Source organism: Pseudophryne corroboree, chromosome 6 (assembly GCF_028390025.1).
Source record: "Pseudophryne corroboree isolate aPseCor3 chromosome 6, aPseCor3.hap2, whole genome shotgun sequence".
NCBI lineage: Eukaryota > Metazoa > Chordata > Amphibia > Anura > Myobatrachidae > Pseudophryne > Pseudophryne corroboree.
The window spans coordinates 202,507,041-202,526,186 of NC_086449.1; the positions used below are offsets into that span (position 1 = coordinate 202,507,041).

The window sequence follows — 19,146 nt, forward strand, 5'->3', positions numbered from 1 at the left end:
CAGCCGCTGACCGGCGGGTGACCTCACCGCTAGCCGCTAAGTTCCCACCATTGAATATAATGGAGGGAGCTGTGCGATGCGCTGTCACAGTGCAGACAGCGCTCAGCCAATCAGGTGAGCGCAACGAAGTTGCGCTTCCTGATTGGCTTAGAGACCTGTCAGTGACAGCTGTCACTGACAGGTCTCATTCGTGGAAAGGTGTCCCATGTGTCAGCATGGGACCCCTTTCAGTCCGTTTTTGGTGCGGGTATTTGCGTTTTCTTATTTTGCCAAGTCCGTGGATTTATCTCTGGACCATGGTTGAGGTGAGTATTTTGAACTTTTCTTTACAGGTATCCGTGGATTCTACATGGAGAAGAGGACCGATGTCGGCGTGTGAACATAGGTAAGTATGTGTGTGTCGACGTATGAAATAAAGTTTTACTGTCGACGGTGTGTGTGTCCTGTTTTTATTTGGGTATTTTTTTCCCAGTAGTACTACAGGTACCAGCGGGCCCGTTTTTCTCCCGCATGCTGGTACTTGTGGTTCTCCAAGTACCAGCTTGCGGGGGAGGCTTGCTGGGACTTGTAGTACTATTGGAAAAAACAATATCTTTTTATTATCACAAAGGCTATCAGCCCCCCCATCCGCAGCCCATTGGATGGGGGGGGACAGCCTCGGGCTTCACCCCTGGCCCTTGGGTGGCTGGGGGGGGGGACCCCTTGATTGAAGGGGTCCCCACTCCCCCAGGGTACCCCGGCCAGGGGTGACTAGTTGGATATTTGATGCCACGGCCGCAGGGCACGGCATAAAAGTGACCCCCGGCTGTGGCATTATCTGTCCAGCTAGTGGAGCCCGATGCTGGTGTTAAAAATACGGGGGACCCCTACTCTTTTTGTCCCCCGTATTTTTGGCACCAGCACCAGGCGCAGAGCCCGGTGCTGGTTTTAAAAATACGGGGGATCCCCTGTCAATTTTTTCCCCGCATTTTTAGAACCAGGACCAGCTCAATGAGCCCGAGGCTGGTTATGCTTTGGAGGGGGGACCCCACGCCATTTTTTTTTATGATTTTACCCTTCCAGCATAAAAAATAAAAAAAATAAAAAAAATAATATTTTAAAAAATATATAAATAATATTTGTGCCTCCCAAAAAAAAAAAAAAAGTACCTAATCCCTTCTAATATAAATAGATCTGCTATTCCCAAAAAAAAAAACACCAAAAAAAACATGTTTAAATTTTTTTTATTTGTTTTCACCCTCCAAAGTGTGGCGGATTGAAAATGACGAATTTGCTGTCTAAAAGCACTGCTGTCGAATTTCAAAACTTGAATTGAATATGCTTTGGTCGAATTGCAGCACTTGTATCATTGCAGAAAAGTCGAATTTGCAAAAATTCGAATTTCAAAAAGTCGAATTTTGAAAGTCCGTTTTTTGGTCGGAAAGCACTGGATTGCATAGGGGAATTTTTTTTTTTGGTCGAAAATGACCCGAAATTCGACAATTTCGGGAATTCGACCACAATTGCATATACCCCTAAAAGTGAAACTGTGCCATCCTGAGATTTTCCTGAATGTTCTCACGAGCGGCCTGCAGCTTGTGTAGTGTAGCAGCAGGATCTATTCTGATCCCTCACTGCTGTGCAGTGTTTTGTGCGGCTTAGATTCACCTCCATGCCACAAGCCTCTGGTGACTGCTCCCTTGGCTCCACCTGGTCCACCTTGCTCTCCTCCATTGTGTCGTCCCCTTATCGCCGACTGTGCTGCGTGTGTGGCAGCTTCCTTCGGCTTCCCTGCTGCTCTCATTCATTAAAGCCATCGGTGCCTGGTCTCCTGTGTCTCAGATATTCCCGCACTCCCCGGGGCACATTGTAATAAAACTGAAAGTGTCATCAGCAATATATATATATCCTCAATATATAAGCTCAGTATATATAACAATATATATATGGGCCCTCATTCCGAGTTGATCGATCGCTCGCTAGCTGCTTTTAGCAGCAGTGCACACGCTAGGCCGCCGCCCTCTGGGAGTGTATCTTAGCTTAGCAGAATAGCGAACGAAAGGTTAGCAGAACTGCTCAAAAATATTTTCATGCAGTTTCAGAGTAGCTCAGAACCTACTACTAGATTGCGATCACTGCAGTCTGTTCAGTTTCTGGTTTGACGTCACAAACACGCCCTGCGTTCGGCCAGCCACTCCCCCGTTTCTCCAGCCACTCCTGCATTTTCAGCTGGCACGCCTGCGTTTTTTAGCACACTCCCGGAAAACGCTCAGTTACCACCCAGAAACACCCACTTCCTGTCAATCACTCACCGATCAGTAGAGCGACTGAAAAGCGTCGCTCTGCCCTGTGTAAAATTGCATAGTTTTGTGTGAAAGTACTGCGGCCCTTACGCATGCGCAGATCAGCCGGTTTTTAGCCTGATCGCTATGCTGCGAAAAACGTCAGCGAGAGATCAACTCGGAATGACCCCCATTGTTCGGTGGTGCATACGCAGCATGAAGAACACACAGCAGACAAGTGTGCTGCAGAGGGGGAAATTATCACTTTCCAAAAAACTGTCTTCTCAAAGAGACCGGTTTTTCAGAAGTGATAATTTTATGAAGAGGCATAATGAATAGAAAAAAAAAATTGTGAAAGAATACAATGAGAATTGAAAACTAAAATGTCTCAATGCACAATTTATGCCCATAAATTAGAGGAGAATGTGTAATGTATAAATGTATTTTGTACAGAAGTGGTGTTCCTTGAATGCTCAAAAATAAGAATAGATACTGTAAATCAGTGGCCTTAGATGGTATCTCCCGCTCTCTCTCGCCTCCCCCCCCCCCCCCCATTCGCTCTCTCCCCCTCTCCCACTCCCCCTCTCTCTCTGAAAACCCAATAAAGTCTCAGTGTTCTCCAATGGAATCTGTCCATGGTCACACTATAATCACACTGGGGTAGTAGCTGATCTCCTGTATGACCTGATTCATTATGCAGGTGAACATTGGCGTTTCTATAATGGGTGCAGTTTGTGCGAGGCACACGGGCCCCCAGGGTCCAGGGGGGCCCACCCCGCACACACTGCACCCATTTGCTTAATACTTACCTCTCTGAAGTCCCCCGTTGAAGCCATCCCTTTTCGGCAGTGCAACAGAGTTTGAACACTAGGGGGAACAAACTCTATTGCGCCTGCTGAAAACTCCGGAAAGATGGCACGGCGGCCATTTTTCCGGAGTTTTGCGCATGCGCATTAGCAAAATCTTCGTGAAAATGCCCGCCGCTCCGTGTTCCCGGAGGTTTGCGCAAGCGCAATAGAGTCTGTTCTCAGACTCTATTGCCGCTGCCGCGGAGAAGGACGGTACCGCGGGGGACTCCGGAGAGGTAAGTATTAAATCCTGTGCATCAGTCAGAGAAGAGGGGGCCCCTGAAGCAGAAGGCTGCACAGGCGCCTCCTCCTCTCTTAAAACGCCCCTGCAGGTGAAGATGACTGATAAAGAAGTGGGTATACATACAGACCCTGGTGGAGTATTTTCCGACATTATTTAATATGCAAAATAGCCCTGCAATGAAAAATACCTATAAGGTGCTCATCTGATTACTTTGTCTTTACGCCTTCCCTTTCATCTTGGGTGAAGATCAACTGGTTGGTCTGGAGTTGGACTTCACCGATTATAAGAAGGAGGACTTAAAGATAAGTATATAGATAAGTGAGAATTACTCATACATCCTGTAAGATACTATTAACTGCACTATTTTTTTAGTATTAAAAAATAGCACAAAAATAAGAATATATGTTTGAGAAACACTCCAAAATCATGAGTCCTACAGGATCCTGATGGTCACAATCTCCATGGTGAGTATTAGGGTTATGGATTAGGGGGAGGTTAGGGTTAGACTGCGGGAGGGGTGGATTAGGGTAAGGGTTAGAATACTCACCGGGATCCATCTGCATTGTGACCCTAACCCTGTCGGCATTCTGACCGTCCGGATCCTAACCACCAGCATTTCGTACCCAACCCCTCCAACACTGATATACAATTACCAATGCTTCCCTGGAGCACTGACTGGAAATGTATCCGTTATCCATCTATTGCCCCGAGAAGATTCACTTGGATTTAGGAATATTTGTGTTCTTTACCTCACTGTCACGCACAAGAAGCTGCGTATGAAGAATCTGGATGTAGCGCTCTTTCCATAGTCCCAGCAGTCCGCTGCTTTTCTTCAGCCAACCAGCCCTGTGGATCACCTTGGATTGTGGTGGGGGAGAAACACTGCTTCCCTTTACACCCTGAGAACAAAGTACACGGAAATGTGTTAGTAGTACAAGTTGGGAAATGCAGATAGATGTGAACACACGCAAACGCTGGGCTTTAATCCCTGATTCAGTGTTTTTATGTTTTCTTGATCACATAGAACAACAAATCCCTCCCTTACTGCTTCTCCATCTCTGTGCACATTTCTGGAGCCTCTTACAGTAATGGTTTTGTCCATGTAGAATTTTATTATTATTATTTTATCTCTTCAGTTAAAAAGATTTTCCAGGTAACATGCATTTCTGCCTATTGCACATCTAGTGCAAGTCAGACCATGACATATAATCACGGATTTATTGCTATGACTTTCATGCAAATTTGCAACTTTAAGCAATGTTACTGTATGACTGACATATTGTAATATTTACAACCAGTCATTCCTACCTTACAGCTACAAAGCTATTGGGCGCCGCTTACAGCTTTTGGCTTTGTTTCCAGATTCACTGGCTCTACTGCCACCTGCGCCTGATTATATAACATGGTCCACTGTAATTACACATCATTATACCATACCAGTTTTAGACATGAAAGGAGTACAGGGAAGCAGGAACACATGGGGGTAAATTTAATAAGCGGTGGGTATGCAAAACCGCTGGTCAGACAGTGAGACCAACCATTCTAATTCTTTAGTACCTAGTGGGAAATGTATCAAGCCTTGGAGAGAGATACAGTGGAGAGAAATAAAGCGGAGATTATCAAGCCTTGAAGAGAGATAAAGTTGAAAGAGATGAAGTACTAGCCAATCAACTTCTGTCACGTTACAGGCTGTGTTTGATAATGTCAAAGTCGAAAAATATTGCAGAACAGACATCACGTATAAACTGCACACACATGCCCACTGCGCGTGCACTTGTTCTGCCGTGCGTGCACATATCCGCAATTTGCGTATGGTCGCTCCCGCGGTCCTGCGCATCGGCGCGTGGTATGGGTATTTACGGCAGAGTTTGTGTACGCATGGAGAGCCATCAAAACACATTACATATTTAATCCAAATAGTGCACAAAGGCCCTCATTCCGAGTTGTTCGCTCGGAGATTTTCATCGCATCGCAGTGAGAATTCTCTTAGTGCGCATGCGCAATGTTCGCACTGCGCATGCGCCAAGTAACTTTACTAAGAAGAAAGTATTTTTACTCACGGCTTTTTCTTCGCTCCGGCGATCGTAGTATGATTGACAGGAAATGGGTGTTACTGGGCGGAAACACGGCGTTTTATGGGCGTGTGGCTGAAAACGCTACCGTTTCCGGAAAAAACGCAGGAGTGGCTGGAGAAACGGTGGGAGTGCCTGGACAAACGCTGGGTGTGTTTGTGACGTCAGCCAGGACCGAAAAGCACAGAACTGATCGCACAGGCAGAGTAAGTCTGAAGCTACTCTAAAACTGCTAACTCGTTTGTGATCGCAATATTGCGAATACATCGGTCGCACATTTAAGAAGCTAAGATACACTCCCAGTAGGCGGCGGCTTAGCGTGTGTAACTCTGCTACATTCGCCTTGCGAGCGAACAACTCGGAATGAGGGCCAATGTACACATAGTCTCCTTGCACAACATCAGAAAGTTATAGCTGTTTAAATGGTTGCAGAACAAAGGGATTCACCTTTACAGGATAAGAGGGGACAGACTAAGGTTATAAGTAGTGATGAGCGGGTTCGGTTTCTCGGAAACCGAACCCCCCCGAACTTCACCCTTTTTACACGGGTCCGAGGCATACTCGGATTCTCCCGTATGGCTCGGTTTACCCGAGCGCGCCCGAACGTCATCATCCCGCCGTCGGATTCTCGCGAGATTCGGATTCTATATAAGCAGCCGCGCGTCGACGCCATTTTCACTCGTGCATTGGAAATGTTAGGGAGAGGACGTGGCTGGCGTCCTCTTCGTTATTGTTGAACTTGATTGTGCACTATTGCTTAATTGTGGGGAGGGCTGGGGAGCAGCTGTATAATATAGGAGGAGTACAGTGCAGAGTTTTGCTGATCAGTGACCACCAGTTATCCGTTCTCTGCATGAAAAAAAACTCTCCATATCTGAGCTCAGTGTGCTGCATATACTGTATCTGTGCTCACACTGCTTAATTGTGGGGACTGGGGAGCAGCTGTATTATATAGCAGGAGTACAGTGCAGAGTTTTGCTGACAGTGACCACCAGTATACGTTGTCTGCCTGAAAAACACTCCATATCTGTGCTCAGTGTGCTGCTTTATTGTGGGGACTGGGGACCACCAGTATAATATTATATAGGAGCAGTGGCGTCACAGGGGAGGTGCGGAGGGTGCGGCCCGCTTCTGGGTGTCACCCGCCGAGGGGTGACGCCAAAATGCCGGCTCCTGCACAGTGACAGGAGCCGAGTGCTGCACTGTTATATTATGTGCAGCACTCGGCTCCTGTCGCTGTGTAGGAGCCAGCACTGCATGGACAGCACCCCTGGGAGTCAGCCCTCACCTCCCACACACCCCAGTGACAAAAAAAACAAACGGGTGTTGGGACGCAAAGCCCCTCCCCCTCCCGCAAAGCTACACCCCTTTTGTGCCTTCAATAGGCTAAAAACGGGTGCCACACCTCTAAGCCCCACCCATTCATGTGAAGCCCCACCCCCTTTCCCCTCACTGCCGCACCGGGTGTTACAGAGGTGAGTGACGCCTCTGTATAGGAGGAGTACAGTGCAGAGTTTTGCTGACCAGTGACCACCAGTATATAATATATAGCATTACGGTACAGTAGGCCACTGCTGTACCTACCTCTGTGTCGTCATTAAGTATACTATCCATCTACATTCTATACCTGTGGTGCATTTTAGTTTTGCAGTTTGCTGACACAGTGACCACCAGTATACTATATATAGCAGTACGGAAGGCCACTGCTGTACCTACCTCTGTGTTGTCATTAAGTATACTATCCATCTACATTCTATACCTGTGGTGCATTTTAGTTTTGCAGTTTGCTGACACAGTGACCACCAGTATACTATATATAGCAGTACTGTCACGATCCGGGTATCTGGACGCCATTACTTACCCTTCAGATGCCTCCTAAGGCTGGCTCAGCGTTCCAGGACCGGATCCCGTTGTTCCTGAGTTTCCACATGCAGAATGTCAGAGTGGTGATTTCATCAGCCGCGGCCTCCGCTGTGCCCGCGTGGTTATATGTGCGCTTGTCAGTCTGGCGTCTCCTGTCTCCTGTGGCCGGCGTCGCCATTACTGTTTCAATTCTCACATGGATTACAAACCAAACTTCCCTCCAAGTGTCTGCATGGGCGCAGCCATCTTGGATTTTGTCATCTGATTATTTCCACCAATCTGCTGTCTGTATTGTTGATTTGCATAATTGTCTAGCCAACCCCTTCCTTGCTGCAGGTATAAGTATGCTGTGCCTGAGCAAGGAAGGCGTCAGTGCTTTGGTTGTCTAACCTAGTTCCAGTTTTACTCTCTCCTGTGGTTGTCTTCCAGGTTCCAGCTCCTGTCTCCAGACTTCTGCTATAGAGACCCGCACCAGCATTCCATCTGCGGTGTAGCCTGACTCTCCGATCCATTCTGGACTCACCTGTTTCCAGCTACAACAATCACCTGCTTCCAGCCCAGCTTCCAGCAGTGTACAGCTTCTCTTAAAGGGCCGGTGTCCTTTCTGCAGTTTACCACTCTCCACCGGTATTATTATTTCACTGCTCTCAAACAATCACCTGCTTCCAGCCCAGCTTCCAGCAGTGTATAGCTTCTCTTAAAGGGCCGGTGTCCTTTTCTGCAGTTTACCACTCTCCACCGGTATTATTATTTCACCGCTCTCAAACTCCAAACTTCATTATTATTTCATCGCTCTCAAGTTCGTTTATTATTTAACTGGTTCCAGCCAGTATCCACTCCGTACCAACAACAGTCTGGTTCCAGCCAGTATCCACAGCAGCCGTTTTACCTTCAGCAGCCCAGCCTTTCCTGGAACATCAGCTGGTACGATCCTGGGTTCTCTCCATTGCTACAGTCAGGCCTGGTAAGGACTTTCCAACTAGAAGATTATTAGAACTGTCTCACACTACCAGTGCCTGTGGCCCTTGCCACCCTGTAGTACCCAGGAATTGTATTTATCCTCTGTTGACTTTTATGTTTCCTTTTACTGCTGCTGTGTTACGGAGTTTGTCATAATAAACATCATTGACTTTTATCCTGGTTGCCGTGGTCACGCCTTCGGGCAGTTATTCTACATGTTACTTACATGTCTAGGGGTCTGATACAACCTCCCAGGTTCCGTTACATCTCAGCCCCTACAACTGAGGCTGCCTCCCGTCAGCTCAGGCCCTCAGTTGTGACACAGTACGGTACGGAAGGCCACTGCTGTACCTACCTCTGTGTTGTCATTAAGTATACTATCCATCTACATTCTATACCTGTGGTGCATTTTAGTTTTGCAGTTTGCTGACACAGTGACCACCAGTATACTATATATAGCAGTACGGTACGGAAGGCCACTGCTGTACCTACCTCTGTGTCGTCATTAAGTATACTATCCATCTACATTCTATACCTGTGGTGCATTTTAGTTTTGCAGTTTGCTGACACAGTGACCACCAGTATACTATATATAGCAGTATGGTACGGAAGGCCACTGCTGTACCTACCTCTGTGTCGTCATTAAGTATACTATCCATCTACATTCTATACCTGTGGTGCATTTTAGTTTTGCAGTTTGCTGACACAGTAACCACCAGTATACTATATATAGCAGTACGGTACGGAAGGCCACTGCTGTACCTACCTCTGTGTCGTCATTAAGTATACTATCCATCTACATTCTATACCTGTGGTGCATTTTGGTTTTGCAGTTTGCTGACACAGTGACCACCAGTATATTATATATAGCAGTACGGTACGGAAGGCCACTGCTGTACCTACCTCTGTGTCGTCATTAAGTATACTATCCATCTACATTCTATACCTGTGGTGCATTTTAGTTTTGCAGTTTGCTGACACAGTGACCACCAGTATACTATATATAGCAGTACAGTACGGAAGGCCACTGCTGTACCTACCTCTGTGTCGTCATTAAGTATACTATCCATCTACATTCTATACCTGTGGTGCATTTTAGTTTTGCAGATTGCTCACAGTGACCACCAGTATATATAGCAGTACGGTACGGAAGGCCACTGCTCTACCTACCTCTGTGTCGTCAAGTATACTATCCATCCATACCTGTGGTGCATTTCAGTTGTGCGCAGTATATATAGTAGTAGGCCATTGCTATTGATAGTTACTGGCATATAATTCCACACATTAAAAAATGGAGAACAAAAATGTGGAGGTTAAAATAGGGAAAGATCAAGATCCACTTCCACCTCGTGCTGAAGCTGCTGCCACTAGTCATGGCCGAGACGATGAAATGCCATCAACGTCGTCTGCCAAGGCCGATGCCCAATGTCATAGTAGAGAGCATGTAAAATCCAAAAAACAAAAGTTCAGTAAAATGACCCAAAAATCAAAATTAAAAGCGTCTGAGGAGAAGCGTAAACTTGCCAATATGCCATTTACGACACGGAGTGGCAAGGAACGGCTGAGGCCCTGGCCTATGTTCATGGCTAGTGGTTCAGCTTCACATGAGGATGGAAGCACTCATCCTCTCGCTAGAAAAATGAAAAGACTTAAGCTGGCAAAAGCACAGCAAAGAACTGTGCGTTCTTCTAAATCACAAATCCCCAAGGAGAGTCCAATTGTGTCGGTTGCGATGCCTGACCTTCCCAACACTGGACGGGAAGAGCTTGCGCCTTCCACCATTTGCACGCCCCCTGCAAATGCTGGAAGGAGCACCCGCAGTCCAGTTCCTGATAGTCAAATTGAAGATGTCACTGTTAAAGTACACCAGGATGAGGATATGGGTGTTGCTGGCGCTGGGGAGGAAATTGACAAGGAGGATTCTGATGGTGAGGTGGTTTGTTTAAGTCAGGCACCCGGGGAGACACCTGTTGTCCGTGGGACGAATATGGCCATTGACATGCCTGTTCAAAATACAAAAAAAATCAGCTCTTCGGTGTGGAATTATTTCAACACAAATGCGGACAACAGGTGTCAAGCCGTGTGTTGCCTTTGTCAAGCTGTAATAAGTAGGGGTAAGGACGTTAACCACCTCGGAACATCCTCCCTTATACGTCACCTGCAGCGCATTCATCATAAGTCAGTGACAAGTTCAAAAACTTTGGGTGATAGCAGAAGCAGTCCACTGACCACTAAATCCCTTACTCTTGTAACCAAGCTCCTACAAACCACACCACCAACTCCCTCAGTGTCAATTTCCTCCTTACCCAGGAAAGCCAATAGTCCTGCAGGCCATGTCACTGGCAAGTCTGACGAGTCCTCTCCTGCCTGGGATTCCTCCGATGCATCCTTGAGTGTAACGCCTACTGCTGCTGGCGCTGCTGTTGTAGCTGCTGGGAGTCGATCGTCAACTCAGAGGGGAAGTCGGAAGACCACTTGTACTACTTCCAGTAAGCAATTGACTGTCCAACAGTCCTTTGCGAGGAAGATGAAATATCACAGCAGTCATCCTGCTGCAAAGCAGATAACTCAGGCCTTGGCAGCCTGGGCGGTGAGAAATGTGGTTCCGGTATCCACCGTTAATTCAGAGGCAACTAGAGACTTGATTGAGGTACTGTGTCCCCGTTACCAAATACCATCTAGGTTCCATTTCTCTAGGCAGGCGATACCGAAAATGTACACAGACCTCAGAAAAAGAGTCACCAGTGTCCTAAAAAATGCAGTTGTACCCAATGTCCACTTAACCACGGACATGTGGACAAGTGGAGCAGGGCAGACTCAGGACTATATGACTGTGACAGCCCACTGGGTAGATGTATTGCCTCCCGCAGCAAGAACAGCAGCGGCGGCACCAGTAGCAGCATTCGCAAATGCCAACTCGTTCCTAGGCAGGCTACGCTTTGTATCACCGCTTTCCAGAAGAGGCACAGAGCTGACAACCTCTTACGGAAACTGAGGAAGATCATTGCAGAATGGCTTACCCCAATTGGACTCTCCTGGGGATTTGTGACATCGGACAACGCCAGCAATATTGTGCGTGCATTACATCTGGGCAAATTCCAGCACGTCCCATGTTTTGCACATACATTGAATTTGGTGGTGCAGAATTATTTAAAAAACGTCAGGGGCGTGCAAGAGATGCTGTCGGTGGCCCGAAGAATTGCGGGCCACTTTCGGCATTCAGCCACCGCGCACAGAAGACTGGAGCACCACCAAACAATCCTGAACCTGCCCTGCCATCATCTGAAGCAAGAGGTGGTAACGAGGTGGAATTCAACCCTCTATATGCTTCAGAGGATGGAGGAGCAGCAAAAGGCCATTCAAGCCTATACATCTGGTCACGATATAGGCAAAGGAGGGGGAATGCACCTGACTCAAGCGCAGTGGAGAATGATTTCAACGTTGTGCAAGGTTCTGCAACCCTTTGAACTTGCCACACGTGAAGTCAGTTCAGACACTGCCAGCCTGAGTCAGGTCATTCCCCTCATCAGGCTTTTGCAGAAGAAGCTGGAGACATTGAAGGAGGAGCTAAAACAGAGCGATTCCGCTAGGCATGTGGGACTTGTGGATGGAGCCCTTAATTCGCTTAACCAGGATTCACGGGTGGTCAATCTGTTGAAATCAGAGCACTACATTTTGGCCACCGTGCTCGATCCTAGATTTAAAACCTACGTTGTATCTCTCTTTCCGGCAGACACAAGTCTGCAGAGGTTCAAAGACCTGCTGGTGAGAAAATTGTCAAGTCAAGCGGAACGTGACCCGTCAACATCTCCTCCTTCACATTCTCCCGCAACTGGGGGTGCGAGGAAAAGGCTAAGAATTCCGAGCCCACCCGCTGGCGGTGATGCAGGGCAGTCTGGAGCGAGTGCTGACATCTGGTCCGGACTGAAGGACCTGCCAACGATTACTGACATGTCGTCTACTGTCACTTCATATGATTCTCTCACCATTGAAAGAATGGTGGAGGATTATATGAGTGACCGCATCCAAGTAGGCACGTCAGACAGTCCGTACGTATACTGGCAGGAAAAAGAGGAAATTTGGAGGCCCTTGCACAAACTGGCTTTATTCTACCTAAGTTGCCCTCCCTCCAGTGTGTACTCCGAAAGAGTGTTTAGTGCAGCTGCTCACCTTGTCAGCAATCGGCGTACGAGGTTACTTCCAGAAAATGTGGAGAAGATGATGTTCATCAAAATGAATTATAATCAGTTCCTCCGTGGAGACATTCACCAGCAGCAATTGCCTCCACAAAGTACACAGGGACCTGAGATGGTGGATTCCAGTGGGGACGAATTAATAATCTGTGAGGAGGGGGATGTACACAGTGAAAGGGGTGAGGAATCGGAGGATGATGATGAGGTGGACATCTTGCCTCTGTAGAGCCAGTTTGTGCAAGGAGAGATTGATTGCTTCTTTTTTTGGTGGGGGCCCAAACCAACCAGTCATTTCAGTCACAGTCGTGTGGCAGACCCTGTCGCTGAAATGATGGGTTCGTTAAAGTGTGCATGTCCTGTTTATACAACATAAGGGTGGGTGGGAGGGCCCAAGGACAATTCCATCTTGCACCTCTTTTTTCTTTCATTTTTCTTTGCATCATGTGCTGTTTGGGGACAATTTTTTTGAAGTGCCATCCTGCCTGACACTGCAGTGCCACTCCTAGATGGGCCAGGTGTTTGTGTCGGCCACTTGTGTCGCTTAGCTTAGTCACACAGCGACCTTGGTGCGCCTCTTTTTTTCTTTGCATCTTGTGCTGTTTGGGGACAATTTTTTTGAAGTGCCATCCTGCCTGACACTGCAGTGCCACTCCTAGATGGGCCAGGTGTTTGTGTCGGCCACTTGTGTCGCTTAGCTTAGCCATCCAGCGACCTCGGTGCAAATTTTAGGACTAAAAATAATATTGTGAGGTGTTCAGAATAGACTGGAAATGAGTGGAAATTATGGTTATTGAGGTTAATAAAACTATGGGATCAAAATGACCCCCAAATTCTATGATTTAAGCTGTTTTTTAGGGTTTTTTGTAAAAAAACACCCGAATCCAAAACACACCCGAATCCGACAAAAAATTTTCGGTGAGGTTTTGCCAAAACGCGTCCGAATCCAAAACACGGCCGCGGAATCGAATACAAAACCAAAACACAAAACCCGAAAAATGTCCGGTGCACATCACTAGTTATAAGGTGGTATTTGGTATCCAGCTGTAGGGTATTTTAAGGGTAACATTCCGGTGTTGGTCTGCGGAAGATCGCATGTGCCTGCGGATAGTTATGTGCAGAAGCAGAAAATAGATATAAACTGTATTTACTGTATATTATGTATGCGGCGGGAATCCAGAGGAGACCACCCACAAGAGCAGTTGAGAAAGACATCGCCTACCTTTTCAAATCAACCTATGACCTCTCCTGTACTGTAAAAGTGCATTCCTGTGTCCAATGGACAAAGGGATTACAGTATCCATTGTATTGCTTTTGGAAGAATTGTATAAATAAACTCTGCTGCAGCCTGGCCTGGCAGAAGACTCACAAAGTTATCTATCAGATGACCGGGGACCGGCCGGGTAGCGCAAGCGATTCCAATCACGTATGTACATTGACTGTAGCCATTATTCTGTTATATTGTCTTGTATTGTAGTGTATAATTTGTATTGTAAACCCCCTTGCAGAAATAATCCACTGTGGTGTCGGAACCCAGCGGTAAAATCACAATTGGTGTCGTGTCCTCATTGCCCTGCTAAGGTTTAAAGTGTATTATTATTGCATAGCATTGCTGTAGAAGGTGTAAAGTGTATCTCTGGGTGCGTATGCACTGTGAGTACTTTGTACCGTCAGCGCGGCGTGTGTCTCTGTACGCTAATAGCGTAAAAGGTGCGTAGAGTGTGAATTAAGTATAGCGGCCGCAGCGGCTAAAGGTTTAAAGTGTATTTAAGGTATGTTTAAGGTATAGCTTTCATTCCTGTAAAGATAATCAGCTTTATCAATTGGGGGCTCTCCGGTTTTCCACATTTTTACTGCTTAACAGGTCACAAGCAGACTTAATCTGTCAGCATAAGGGTGGACAGGGATCCTACGAATCCTTTTCTTGGTCGGTGGATGCACTGAAAACCCTACTTAATTGCTGATTAGATGGTGTCTGCTCTGTATGGTTTGTAGGGATGCTGGTAGAACTCGTAAGGTAAGCAGGAAAAAAGCTATTTAAAATCTGTGAATTTATTTTTGGCGCCAAATGCGTACACAACAAAAGCGTACACCCATACTCTGTGCATACTCTCCCACATTGTTGCCATAACATTCAAATTACTAGATTCATAATATAAATATTAGGGAAGTAAGTGTAAAACACAAACGCAGTCTGGCCTAGTTATAAAGGTTTATACAGAAAAGAAACTGTGTGGCGTGTTAAGTGAGCGATTATAGTTAATATTGCTCACATTTATAGAAATTGTGTGAGTTGTTTTATTGCGTCCGCACATTGGTACACGTGGTACGGAACGTGAGGACAGCGTACACAAAATGTGCACGTAGTGCAAGGCCGCACACGTGGCATAAAGGTACGCACGGTTGCGTAATTACGCAAGCTTACGTAGCGTTGTGTGCGCATAATAAAACCACACGATAGTTCATATAGTTTAAAGGTGGGATAGTAGCCACACTGCAATAACACAAGATTGCCCAGTTTCCAAAGTTTAGTATAAAACCCTTATTTACTGTATTGCCTCTGGGAGTAAAGCTGCTTGTCTGAATGATAATTTTCTGTACAGAAAAATAAAGTGTATTTGAGTGAGCGAATACAGGAGTGAGTGGATACTGAACCCAAGAACTAGGTGGACTAGGTGGATTGCTAGGTGGTCTAGGTGGACACACTGGGTTAGTAGAGGCCCGGTGGCGTAGGGTTCACAACCCTGCGTTATTAACTAAGTGGACTAGGTGGTCTTGGTGGACTGAGTGGTATCCCATACAACTCTAGGTGGTCTACTAGGTGGTCTACAGCAATCGTAGGGCATATAGATAACTAGTATCTATAGGCTGTGCTATTGCATCACGTGTCCGTTTGTTCTGCATAGCGCAACGTGATATTATTGTGTCACATTTGCTGTGGAAGAGCATACGCAGACGTGATTGTATAGACAAAGGGGTTTTTCTTTGATAACTTCGGGAAATCTCCCTGGTGGGCTTCACTGGAAAGGGTGAAGGATAGTTATCTAATTTCTCTGTTTTTCACCCTACAAACAATTCCAGTTGAAAGATGCCGAAAAGGAAATTTTCACTGCCTCTCTCAGGAAAATATTCCAAACAGAACTTCCACCGAAAGAAATTACGGTGTAAGGTCTGATAGGAGCCCTAAGTTGGGTACATTGCGATCCGCTATCAACAGTGTATCGTTGTATTGGCCAGCGTGGGCGCGAGCGAGTGGAAGGCGCTCAGGTATACTTCCACCGTCTACTTATATTGAGTATTTTGGTGTTTGTGGGAATTTTTTAAAGGTATAAACTGTATTTACTGTATATTATGTATGCGGCGGGAATCCAGAGGAGACCACCCACAAGAGCAGTTGAGAAAGACATCGCCTACCTTTTCAAATCAACCTATGACCTCTCCTGTACTGTAAAAGTGCATTCCTGTGTCCAATGGACAAAGGGATTACAGTATCCATTGTATTGCTTTTGGAAAAATTGTATAAATAAAGCCTGCTGCAGCCTGGCCTGGCAGAAGACTCACAAAGTTATCTATCAGATGACCGGGGACCGGCCGGGTAGCGCAAGCGATTCCAATCACGTATGTACATTGACTGTAGCCATTATTCTGTTATATTGTCTTGTATTGTAGTGTATAATTTGTATTGTAAACCCCCTTTCAGAAATAATCCACTGTGGTGTCGGAACCCAGTGGTAAAATCACAATTGGTGTCGTGTCCTCATTGCCCTGCTAAGGTTTTAAGTGTATTATTATTGCATAGCATTGCTGTAGAAGGTTTAAAGTGTATCTCTGGGTGTGTATGCGCTGTGAGTACTTTGTACCGTCAGCGCGGCGTGTGTATGCAAAGTCCGTACACTGTACGGGACTCCGTACGCTAATAGCGTAAAACGTGCGTAGAGTGTGAATTAAGTATAGCGGCCGCAGCGGCTAAAGGTTTAAAGTGTATTTAAGGTATGTTTAAGGTATAGCTTTCATTCCTGTAAAGGTAATCAGCTTTATCAATAATGACAGGAGATGATTGGTAAGTACTTTTTCTCTTTCCACTGTATCGCTCTACAAGCTTTGATAAATCCCCCACTTTATCTCTCTGCAAGTTATGTCTCTCCTAGGCTTGATATATCTCCCCCAACCCACTAACTTACTAACAAATAAAAATAGCTATTCACATACTATGACTAATCAGAACACAGCCATTAATTTCAATGGGAATTACATACTCTGTGCCTGTCATTTTCATCACAGTCCCTTAGGAACAATTTGTATGTTATTATTGTTGTTGCTGTTGTTGTGTGTTTTGTTTGTCAAGCCAGGACAAGAATGCTAAATGAATCAAAGAGGACCATCCTATAGGATTATGTGAGTAATAAATAGGTAAAAGAGGGATGTGTACTTGTGGTCCTCCAAGTGTAAGCATGCCCTGGCAGCCATTAAACATAGATATACCTGGACTTGCTGGAATCTGTAGTGCATCAGTAAAGTATATATTTTCTGACATTAAACAATGATACTGTTAGGATCTCCTGCCCTGTGCTGCCACGTCGTCATGGCAACCGGGAGACAAGTGCTAGCGGAGTGACCTGAGCGCAGCTGATACTCCGGTTCGGGTCTTTTGCTGTGCAGTGGTTATAGGCTCTGTGCATGGCAGGGGATCCGGTGCTGGTTTTTGTGCTCACAGTCTGTGAGGTCTGAGTGGGGCGTGGACAGCACCTGCTTTATAAGGCCTCTTCTCAGGGTAAGCAGATGCTGCTGAATCTTTGTTGGTTAGTCAGTTTCTGAAAGTTAGCCAGTACTGTGTAGCTTTGTATTTGTTTGTTGCTTACTGCAATTAGGCCTGGGGATTTGGTATTACACTCTGCCAATCCAGACCTAGCAGTAAGACTGGAGTCAGTCGTTTAGCTTGCTGGGGTTCTGTTACTACTCTGTGAACTTAGCAAGTTTGCGGCTGTATTCTAAGACTTGCCTGTCTAATCCTGTCTCACTGTGCTAGGTGTCAGGGGTCAGTTTAGTGGCAGTAAGCTGAACCTGTGCACTGCAAGTGAGAATTAGGATTGTGGAGACTCTCCTTGTGTCTATCATTCCATCTCTGACCAAGGAGTTTACTGCCACACCCGTTGGTAACCCTTTAGGGTTTTGCTGTTGCCCTTAGCAACAGCATTTCGGGTTCTCTACGTATTAAAACACAACATCTTGCTTTTCCCATCTGAGCAGTTCTAATACAAGGGAGATACCCAGTTCCTTAGCCTCTGGGCTTCTCTGTTCACTTTGTGTGTATTTTGTTACCCTATCACCTTCTGTGTACGTTATGTCATATTCCCCAGTCTGTCTGTAAGTCCATTTGTTTTGCATAACAGTTCAAACACCAGTACATTCCTGCAGGCACTGGAGTGCATAACAGTCCTGACACCAGTACTTTCCTGCAGGCACTGGTGTGCATAACATATTCAGCAGCCTAATACTCCTGTTGAAATTTTGTGGGAATATGGAGCATACCCCTCAAAATACGTTGCAACAGGTGGTCGATCAGGTGCAGGTCCTGACTCGACAATTTAATGATTTGTCCATTAAAATGCACACCTCCCAGGCTGCTGGCGGAGCTCCCGCAGCAGCAGCACCTGCAGGGGTTAAGGAGCCGAAAGTAAATCTCCCGGATCGTTTTTCTGGAGATCACTCGCAGTTCTTTTGTTTCAAGGAGAGCTGCAAGCTATACTTCCGGCTTAGGCCTCAGTCTTCTGGGTCGGAGATTCAGCGGGTGGGCATAGTGATTTCCTTGCTACAAGGAGACCCACAGGTCTGGGCATATGGGTTGCAGCCTGACTGTCCGTCGCTTAAAAGTGTTGATGCTTTTTTTACGGCACTGGGCATGTTGTATGATGACTCTGACAAGACGGCCTCAGCCGAGGCTCAGATTTCGATCCTTAAGCAAGGGCGAAGGCCAGTTGAGGTTTACTGTACGGAGTTTCGGAGGTTGGCCCATGATACCCAGTGGAATGACCCAGCCCTGAGACACCAGTACCGAAGAGGTCTTTCTAACCAGATAAAGGACCAACTGGTACAATATCCCTTGCCTGATAGCTTGGATCAGCTCATGCAGTTATCCATCCGGGTGGATAGACGGCTGAGAGAGCGTAGGCTTGAAAGGGAGACTGAGATTTCCTTCCTTCCCAAGCGAACCTCAGACTCTGAGGAATTTTCCGAGGAGCCTATGCAGATTGGGGCTACCCGCCTCTCCTCGCGTGAGAAGACGCGGAGGAGACAGCAGGGGTTGTGTTTGTACTGTGGGAATAAAGGTCATGTGGTAGTATCATGCCCAGAAAAGCCGGAAAACTTCAGGGCCTGAGGGTGATGGGAAATATCCTGTCAGGCCAGAAGTCAGAATTTCCCAAGAAGACTTTTATCATTCCGGTGACCTTGAAGATCCTCGGTCAAACTGTCAAGACTGAGGCCTTTGTGGACAGTGGGGCCGACGGGGTTTTTATGGACCGCCAATTCGCCCTGAAACACTCTGTTCCCTTAGTACCCTTGGCATCGGAAATTGAGATTTGTGGGTTAAACGGGGAACCATTATCCCAAGGTAAAATTACCTCTTGCACTAGCCAGATTTCTTTGTTTATTGGAGCCACACACTCTGAAAAATTGTCCTTTTATGTGACTGTCTGTACTTTTGCCCCA

At 46.4% G+C, this 19,146-nt stretch overlaps 1 protein-coding gene across 2 annotated transcripts in view; it reads right to left on the reverse strand.

Moving 5' to 3' along the window:
• Positions 1-19,146, reverse strand: part of PLEKHO2 (pleckstrin homology domain containing O2) — a 230,253-nt gene that overhangs the window by 41,722 nt on the left and 169,385 nt on the right. For both annotated transcript variants that reach the window (XM_063925651.1, XM_063925650.1), the window contains exon 2: positions 4,103-4,252. Coding sequence is in view for 1 of the 2 variants with exons in the window: in XM_063925650.1 (XP_063781720.1) it covers positions 4,103-4,252 (150 nt within the window). In the remaining variant the exon portion in view is untranslated. The remainder of the gene's footprint in view (positions 1-4,102; positions 4,253-19,146) is intronic.